Here is a 9,553-nt window from a genome sequence, read left to right on the forward strand (position 1 = left end):
CACACATTCACCGTGCTGCTCAATGCCAGCAGCTCAGTGGTTGGGATTCCACCCCAAAACTACCCCATGAACTATGCATCAGTAGTCACACTGCATCTGAGTATGCCTGGAAAACTCTGATGCTTTGTCCATCATGTTTCGACTGCATAACAGCTCGTTGTGAGCCAGCTTCAGTTTCCCAGCTCACCAGGAAACATTTAGGGATGCTAGAAAAATATCTATCCGTAAGGATTATCATCACCAAACATTGTCCCCATCCACCAATGCAGAACCAGCCCACTTCTCTCTGAGCCATCCTGCCCATAGGACATCCCAGTGGGTCAGAACAGGGAAGATATGGGGTTACACATTAGCCAGAGCAGCCACAGCGAGGCCCCCAGTAATGGGGAAGGTTATGAGACAGCAGTCGGGCACGCTGTTAATGTGTAACATCTGTGCCACCTTCCCCTCACCTTCTGCTTGCCTGCTTGGTGGTGTCAGCATTCTATCTTCCTATTGTCTTCTTCCTGTTCTATTCTTTCCTTCTTCCCAATATCTTTCTTTTCCCCATTATCTTTCTTCTCCTCATTCTATTTCCATCCGACTCCGCAGAGCACTGTAAGGCCACTGACCAACTCCAGACCTCCAATGGTCCCCAACCCTCCAGCACTGTGAGAACAGATGGCTGAGGCACCAGAATCAGGTGGGAATACTTTTTCCTGGCAGAAAGGTTGGGGTTCTGGTGCTCAGCTTGGAGATGCCAAATTGGAGGGACTCAGATTTTGTAGGGCAGCTTCCACCTGGAGTGAGCTGCACCAGGGACGCAGCTCAATGGGCTTTGGATCCAGTTTCCATGGAAACTGAAGAAAACAATCAGACTCCTCCAAAACCAACTTTGAACAAGTCTTCCAATACTATCTGAACATGTCACATTTTTCCCAGGTAGGTCCCAGAAAACGCAGCAGTGTATTGGGACAGCATTGGCTCAGATCTACTCCTGGACTTCCATAAAGGAGCCTAGCAGCTGCAACATCCCCACCATCACCAGCACATCCTTGCTGATCTCAGCTGACAGCGATGTTCCCACCTGCTCCGTCTGGGCACCCAGAGATGGATGTGTGATTGACGGGATGCCCGTGATACGCCGCCATTTGTTCCTTATCTGTGCCTTCCTGGTTGGCTCCCGTGTCGCTCGCGGGGTTTACAGCATCAATGTCAACGTCTTTTCCTGGGATTTCTTTTTTTAAAGCCTTCTTTGGCTCTTCCGTACCGGGTTGCGGATCTGTTTCAGGATGAGTTGAGTGGGATGAAGTCATAGGGCAGAAATAAAATGGAGCAAAACTACCCAAGTGAGTGGGAACAGGTTGGCGTCTATTTTACTTGGCAGGTCACCGAGGGCTGAATCCTTCTGAAGTACCTTCCACAGCAATTCTTAGCTAGATATCACTACACCAACCATCCTACATGGAAGACCAATGTTATCTACAGAGAAAAAGAGGTGGATGAACAAACCTACATAAAAGGAGAGCAGAAAACCAGTCCAGGGGGAAAACTGGGGGTACCACTGGAAGATGCCTCCCTCTGCTCCTTCTTGTGTTGAACTGGGGATGCCACTGGCCCAGGGGCAGGATTGAGGGTCCCCTTGGGAGATGCCTCCCTCTGCCCCTTCTTGGATTGACATTGGGGCACCCACCTGCCCCCAGGACAAGTTCAGTGCCTCTAAATGCAGAGCCCAAAAATCAGTGCAGCACCAAACAGCCCTTCAAAAAAGGTTTGGTTTTGCCAGTGTAAGGCAAAAGCATGAGCTTGGATTCATGCAGCTGTACCTAGGGGATGTAGTAAGACATGGCCTAGGCATCGAGAGTGAATTTCTTGTTAGGAAAGCTAAGGATTTTGTGGGTATTTGATTAAATAAAGAACTACTTATGTTTGCATTTTGATACGGGCAATGGAATCATTTTTTTCCCCAAATTTCCCTCTCTCAGTCAGCACTGTGGGCACTTTGTTATCCAAGCAAAGCAAGTTTGGCAAAGTTATTAACTGCTCAGAACAAGATCTTTATTGATTTCCTTCTGAGGATCAATCTCCTTATCTGCGGGCTGCTCTGTTAGAGCTGCCTGTGACCAGGGTATTTAGCTAGGAGATATCTGTCCTGGGCCCTGGAGACTTTTACAGAGGAGTCCAAGGTCTCTCTATAGTGGCAGGTGGTAAGGAGAAGCGAGCTGTGATGGAGAGGCATCCCCAGCTGGCTTCCCGCTGGCCCTGAACGGTGACACCTGTTGGGCTGGTGCCGGGCTTTGTGCCTATTGAACGAGCAGGTATCGTTTTCCATCCCCACCGTCAGGAAATTCGGACGACACCTCTCCTTCCACCCCCTAACCCACCATCCTACTTCGTCAGCTTTGTCTTCAGCCGCACCCTAAACACAAATAAATAAATAAATACAAAGTGGGGGGGGGAGGAGGAGGGGTGTTGGGGGGCGGTGGATTGAAGTGTATAAACAGATAAAATTACCATTAAAAGAAAAAGAAACCCAAAAAGGGGCAGCGGAGGGGGGCTGCAGCTGGAGCTGGCTATGGAAACCCAGCTCTAATCTCTCTCAAACCCCTGCTATCAAAGCTTGGATCAGCATATCTAATGTAAACGAGCTTTCACACATAAATAACGTGCCACATCTGGCTATTTGGTTTTTATAGCGTCTTAGCTACCGAGCGATTTATAGAGGGCAGGCTCGGCGCGGGGCAGCCCGGGCGAGTTGTGGAGCGGGCTGGGGCTGCGGGGAACGAGGGCGGATCGGGGCAGAACGAGGAGGGGGGCAGAGAACGGCTCCGCGCATCTTTGGGGAGGGGGCGGGAGGAGGGCTCTGCCCCCCGGGGGAAGAGGGCCGGCTCAGCAGCGGGGCCGGGGCCGGCTTAAAAGAGCCATCCAGGAACCGGCGTGTTTGCGCTTATAACCAATTTATTACCGCCGAACATATGGCCAGTATTTCGCCTGGCGTCACACGCCGGGGAGGAAAGCAAACAGAGCGGGCGATGTAAAGCCGGAGGAAGGAGCGGCCGCCCCGCACACGCCGGAGAGACAATGCGAGAAGCGCGGAGCCGCCGCCGCCGCCGCTCTCAGCCCCCGCCCGCTTAGCACGGGCCGGCCCAGGTGAGCCCGCGGGGCCGGGGGCCGCCAGCCGGGAGGGGACGGCTGTGGGAACGGGGAGGGCTGCGTTTGGGAGCGGGGATGCGTGCTGGGGGGGTGGGGAGGGGGGTGCGCCAAGCTGGAAGGTGAGGCCGCCCCGACGGCAGCGCGGCTCCCATCGCCCCGACGGCGGAGGGCCCGTCCCGCCCCGGCTCACCTCGGGGCGGAGACCCCGGCCCGGCGGCGGGGCGACACTTCTCGGCGGCGACGGCAGAGTCCGCCAGAGGACCGGGAATGGCCCGGGTCGGGCCGGGCTGCGCGGCGGAGGACGGCCCGGCTCTGCCCGCCGCACCGCTCCGTCCCTCCCTATTGACGCTTTCCTTCTCGGGACCCCCCGACCCCGTCCCGGCCGTCCTTCCCCTGCTTCCCCGCACCTGTGACCGCGGCCCGACGTGTGCCCTCTGCGTCGCGCGTGGGAGAAACCCACGCAGATAAGAAAGTGCTCCCGGGGCCGCGTTTCATAAAGGGCTCTAAATCTCCCGCATTCAGATCGCCGTTATCGAAACGAGTTGGGTTTTTCTTCGCCGGCAAGAACATTTGTGACAAAGCTTAATCTCATTGGGACACGTTTCATCATTAGAGAGATGGGAACGAATGCAGCCGAGGGGTTTGCCGGGGGGGACGAGGCGTTCTGTCGGTGAATAAAACGCTCGGAATAGACTTGAACGGGAACGGAGGCCTCGGGCTGGGCTTACAGCTCGGGTTCGGCGGAAAAATTAAATAAGAGAAACAAATAGCGGGGCCGGAGGCTGCGGGGCTCCGATCTCCGCTTTGTGCCGACACGCATCGCGCTGCCGAACCGACGCTGCCGCCGACTCTCTCGGCAATATTTTCAAAGATCTCATTAAAGTGCATTTATCAAAGCCCTAACATGTGCCCTCCGGCTCCCGCATAACCTCATTAGCCTCCAGGGAGGAGAGGGAAAATCCCCATTTCTATTCCGACTCGCCACCTCGGGAGCTTGGTGGCGGGGCTGGCTCTATCTAGATTTCCAAATTTCGAAGGAAGAGCGCTGAATTGGAAGGATTTCTCCGGCTTTGAAGCTTCGGGGGAAAGAGATAGAGGGAGCGAGAGAATAGGGGATGCTCATTGAGATTCCTATGTCCTGGAGAAGGTTTCGTTGTCTGCGGGAGAAGGGCAGGCCGGAGCTGGAATTTGGGGGCTTTCGTAGGGAAGAATGCATCTGGCTCCGTTTCCAGATGCGGGGAAATTCCCCCCTTCGCCCCATTCCTTGTTGGTGGTGGTTTGTTTGTTTGTTTGTTTTTCATCCCCCCCTCCACCCAAACCCCATTAACGCTTTTGTTAACGCAATCATTTTTCCAGCCGCCAACAGCGAAGGGAATTTCCCCCTGCAGTAACTCCGAACCCCGCAGCTCACCATTAAGTCCCTGCAATGCAAGGAGGATGCGGGGTGTTCCCGCATTTCAGGCGATGCCAGCAGTGCCCGCCGCCCCCGAACCGGAGCCGGGAGCGGCCACAAAGGGGGAAAGGCTCCTTAGAGCTCTGCCAGGGGACATTTCGGAGTGGCGGGGGATGTTGTTGTTGTTTTGATCCCTGACAAAAGATTTCCTCTCCTAATGACTCAGCTTTCCGTCCCTCGCCACCCTCTAACACAAAGCTGGGATTGCTTACCGGGAGGCTCCGAAGGTGAATTAATAACAATTATCAGGAGCCGCGTTTCCCTCGTCCTCTTTATTTTAAGTGTAGCTCGTTCCAAGGGATAAAGCCAACCTGTCCACCTAACAAAGGCTTTGTGCGCCTTCGCTAATCCTCGCCGAGCGGCAAGGTGCGGTGCTTTTTATTTGTTTCCTTGCGGTCTGGAGCGAAGGAAAACAATAAGCTCGCACCTTTGGTCCGATCAGACAATGAGCAGAGCCACTCGGCGGCTGTTAGCGGCTCCGGGTGAGAAGGAGGTCGGGCCGAGAGAGCGAGCTGCGGGGAGGGGGATAGCGGAGAGGCTCCTGGAAACACCTTCGCATTCACTTGTTTGAGTGGTGTATTAGGAATAAGAGACGGGTAACGTTGCTAAAACCCACCGCCGGCTGCGGGGCTCCCCACAGCTCGGGGAAGGATGGGGGGGGTGCGGCTGTTTGAGCTACCTGCGAAAGTAAACAGGTAAACACTGCTAGAGGGCACTTGTCCTGAAGTGCGGCCACTTAGCCTGTGTACACGCACCTCTCCTTCAGCCTCTTGTTCTCTTGTGCAAACAACCCCTCCGGCTTAAATTCAGCACGGCCGGCCTGGAGCACCCAGCCGCCAGTCCCTCCCGTCGGGTTTTACGCGGCGGCTCCCGGCCCCGCGGCCTCCCCTGACGTCAGAGGGCTCTGACGTCACCATGCCTGTGACGTCACGCCCGCAGCTCCCCACGGTCCCTCACGCTCTGTGCCCCGCACCTCCCGCACTGCTGCGGGACACCGCCTCCGTTCCCAGTCGTGGCCATCAGCGCTTTTGGGAGCCTGGGTACCGAGTGCTTCAGGGTTTTCTTTTTCTTTTCTTTTTGTCTGTGTGTGTATTCTTTTTTTAAAATTATATATGTATTATCATTACTCTTTTTTTTTCTATTTTTTTTTTTTTTTTGCTTTCTTTCTTTTTTTTTTTTCTTTCTTTTTTTTGCTTGCTTTCTTGGCTCCCACCGGCATAAGCCACACTTTGGGACTTTTTCTCGCCATCATCGTTCTCGCTGCTAGCCTTTTCCCTCTCGCCCAGCGCTGTGGGGAGGGATGAAAACCCCATTCCGACCTCATCCTGCCTTATCCGAGCGCCCCAAGGCCGGGCAGGTGGGGGTCGGGGGGAACTCATCCATCGATAAGGCCGAGATTTGCCGACCACGAAGCATCGAGATGGATGCGAGCGGCCCAAGCCCCTCCCCGCAGAGGAAGGGGAGAGGAGCCTGCACGAAGGGGTTCCCTTCGTATCGGGGAAGGACTCCGAAATGGATGAAGAGATAGCCATTGAGCGCGGTTGAATACCATGACAACTAGGAACAACCTCAGATTTATTCCCAACAGTTAGGACACATTGAAAGAGGGCGTCAATCACGTATTATTTCGCCACTGAAATAAATGCAAAAACTGCGCCGAGACAAAGGGTTCCAACAGAAGCCGGACATTTGTCTACATTGCGGACATTGTCTCCAGCTTAGCCATAGGGTTGTATTTGTGTTTGCGCGGCTCCGACCACCCAGGATGTGCTCAGGGGCTCGCTTAAAAAAAAAAAAAAAATCCCTAGGCATTGTCAGCCACATCACATACTTTATGGGAGGCAGGCTGGGGGCTGGGGGAGCGGGCTGGGGGAGCGGGTTGGGGGGGAAGGTGCGAATAAATCGATCGGCGAGGAGAGGGCGTCGGACGGACCGTCTTCCTGCCGGCTCCCTCCTGTGGGAAGGGGAACTCGGGCAACTTTTCTTAGCCTGGAATCAGGGAGGCGGTGGGCAAAAGGAGGCGGCGGTGCGCAGCCCCTGTGCGGAGCGCAACCCCCGGGTCGGTGCGCGCACGGGCGAGCGGGGCCCTTCGGTGTGCGGGAGAGGGGGAGGATGGAGATGAGAGAGACGGAGGAGGAAAAGTCGGTGGGAGGCTGCTGGGGGATGGGGAGGGGGATCCTCCCCGCTTCCCGAAAAAGACATTTTAAAGATTAAAAAAAAAAAGAAATGAAATGAAGGCAGGCACGCTGAGAGTCCGCCGGGCTGCAGCCCGTTAAATGAACCGAGCGGGCTGGTTCTCATTCCCCTGCAAGACGGAGGCAAAATCAATGAGACCTCTTCAAATAAAACCTCCCCCCGCCTTCCCCGCCCCCCCCATCCCCCCCCTTCTCCCCCCCCCCCCCCCCCCCCCGCTAATCACGTCCCGCATCTCTCCGGGTCGTGACTGCCGATCGCGTTTTGCCACTCCGCTTCATTTCGGAGCGAACTAGAATCAATTACTTGCTGATTAATTTCCAGCGTTCATCCTTAAGCCTCTACCAAAATATTGACCCAGGCGGTTTAGATAAGTTGGGCTGCTGCCATCTGAGCTCCGTGCCACCGCCGCGCTGTCGCGGGTGGGGACGCCGCGAGTGGGGCTGCACAGCGAGCGGCTCTCCTTGCCCTTCCCACCCCTCTGTCTTCTTCTTATTATTATTATTCTTTTTTTTTTTCCTGCACGTGGAAAAAAAACAAAAAAACAAAAAAGAAAACCACTCTTTGGAGTGTGAGGAACGTCGTGCTCTTTGTATATAAATATCGCTTTTAAAAGACCAAAACAAAACCAAAACACAACAAGCCAGAAAATCACCCAGAGCCTCTCCCCGGCGCACACACACACACGCGAAGGGCCCTCCCCACGCCGGTAATTAACTGACACGTTATACCACTCATCACCAATGGTGGAAGCTCGGAGCTCGCCCAAAACCCGCAATTTCACATCTGCAAACACTGTCTTCATCCACTTGACTTCCAAGACCCGCCCACACGTGGCCAACCTTTCCCGGGTTTCATGTCTTTTTTTTCTCCCTCCTCTCGGCAGGTTCATGTGCGGGGACCAGCCTTATATGGACTGTTCGCTCCGGCAATGGCTCGTTTTTTTCACGCGGCAAGCGCGGCTCCGGGCTGTGTCAGCCCCATCCAGAAGTGATCTCTTTTCCTTCTTTTTTTCTCCGTTTTCTTTTTAATTCTCGGCTCGCCGTTCCCCTTCCCCTGGAGTTACAAACTGTTTCCGAAGCGGCTGCCGCCCCGCTCCCCGAGTCCCCCCCGGGCAGAAGGAGCCCGCAGAGATCCGGGGCTCCGCCGGGGCTCCGTTCGTCCCTCGGCACGAAGCGCTCCGCTCCTTTTTCTCCACGTTTTTCCCCGCCGCCCGCGCCCTCCCCTCGCGCTGTCGCCGCTGTCGCTCCGGGTGACAGCTCGGCGAGCTGCTCCTCCAACTTTCCGGCCCCGATTCGCCCGGACCATGTCTCTGACCAACACAAAGACGGGTTTTTCCGTCAAGGACATCCTGGACCTCCCCGACACCAACGACGAGGACGGCTCCGCCGCGGAAGGGGGCGAGGAGGAGAGCGAAGCGCCGGAGCCTCCCAAGAAAGCGGCGGTGTTGGGCCAAACCCCCTTGGACGCTGTTCAGACGCTGCCTTTGAAGCCCCCTTTCTATGATAATAGCGATAATCCCTACACGCGCTGGCTGGCGAGCGCCGAGGGCATCCAGTACTCCCGTGAGTGCGGGGCCGGGGCGGCGGGGCCGGGCGGGGGGCGCGGGGCCGCGGGGCCGGGCGGGGGCCGGGCGGGGGCCGCGGGGCCGGGCGGGAGGCGCCGTCGGGGCCGCGCTGACGGCACCGCTCTCCGCAGTGCACGGACTGGCGGCCGGAGCGGGCGGCCCGGAGGCCGGCTCCAAGTCCCCGGAGCCGTCGGCCGACGAATCGCCCGACAACGAGAAGGAGGCGGCGGGCGGAGGGGACGCGGGGAAGAAGAGGAAGAGGAGGGTGCTCTTCTCCAAGGCGCAGACCTACGAGCTGGAGCGCCGGTTCCGGCAGCAGCGGTACCTGTCGGCGCCGGAGCGGGAGCACCTGGCCAGCCTGATCCGCCTGACGCCCACCCAGGTGAAGATCTGGTTCCAGAACCACCGCTACAAGATGAAGCGGGCCCGGGCCGAGAAAGGTATGGAAGTGACTCCTCTCCCCTCCCCGCGGCGGGTGGCCGTGCCGGTCCTGGTGCGGGACGGCAAGCCCTGCCACACGCTCAAAGCTCAGGACTTGGCGGCCGCCACCTTCCAGACGGGCATCCCCTTCTCCGCCTATAGCGCCCAGTCCCTCCAGCATATGCAATACAACGCCCAGTACAGCGCGGCCGGCAGCCCCCAGTACCCCACAGCGCACCACTTGGTACAGGCGCAGCAATGGACTTGGTGAGCGCGGGCTGAGCGCACGCACACGGCCCCGCACGCACCCACACACGCAGAGAGGAGGAAAAAATAACGATAAAGAGACACGAAAAGGAGGAAAAAAAATAAGAGAGAGAGAAAGAGAGAGAGAGAGGAAGAGACAGACTGATGCTCCGAAACTAAAATCGAAACGACGGGGGAAGGAGCGGAGAGGGAAGCGCTATTATTATTATTATTATTATTGCTATTATTATTATTATTATGGTTTCTTTTTTTTTTTTTTTTTTTTCCCTCTCCCGTCTCTTTTCCCCTCCATTTTTTGGGGGGTTTCTCTGGGGGGAGGCGGGGGGGGGGGGCAGGGAGGGGAGGTGTTTTTGTGCGTCATTGTTTACAGAGATTTTTGCGCCATGCAGAGTGGTCCTGTCTACCTACAACTAAAATAAAAGGGGAGGAGGGGGGGGGGGGCGGAGGGTTGAGTCGTCGGAATAAAACGACACGGAAATAAAGAATGAAAAACCCGCTGCTCCTGTGCTTTTATGAGGGTT

At 56.4% G+C, this 9,553-nt stretch overlaps 1 protein-coding gene across 1 annotated transcript; it reads left to right on the forward strand.

Moving 5' to 3' along the window:
- Positions 1 to 2,903: 2,903 nt before the first annotated feature.
- On the forward strand, positions 2,904 to 9,219 carry NKX2-2 (NK2 homeobox 2). The gene is made up of 3 exons (XM_090136676.1): positions 2,904 to 3,129; positions 7,665 to 8,343; positions 8,477 to 9,219. The coding sequence occupies exons 2-3, from the start codon at positions 8,085 to 8,087 to the stop codon at positions 9,034 to 9,036; spliced, it is 819 nt and encodes a 272-aa protein (XP_089992802.1). The 5' UTR covers positions 2,904 to 3,129; positions 7,665 to 8,084; the 3' UTR covers positions 9,037 to 9,219.
- The last annotated feature ends 334 nt before the right edge of the window (positions 9,220 to 9,553 follow it).

The sequence above is a fragment of the Phasianus colchicus genome, chromosome 2 (assembly GCF_987193195.1).
Source record: "Phasianus colchicus chromosome 2, bPhaCol1.hap1.1, whole genome shotgun sequence".
Lineage (NCBI taxonomy): Eukaryota > Metazoa > Chordata > Aves > Galliformes > Phasianidae > Phasianus > Phasianus colchicus.

Excerpts from the sequence above, each read along its gene's own strand:
- NKX2-2 (XM_090136676.1), top strand. The coding sequence starts at position 8,085 with ATGTCTCTGACCAACACAAAGACGGGTTTTTCCGTCAAGGACATCCTG. Across the intron at positions 8,344-8,476 it reads CGAGGGCATCCAGTACTCCC|TGCACGGACTGGCGGCCGGA; the intron begins GTGAGTGCGGGG and ends CGCTCTCCGCAG.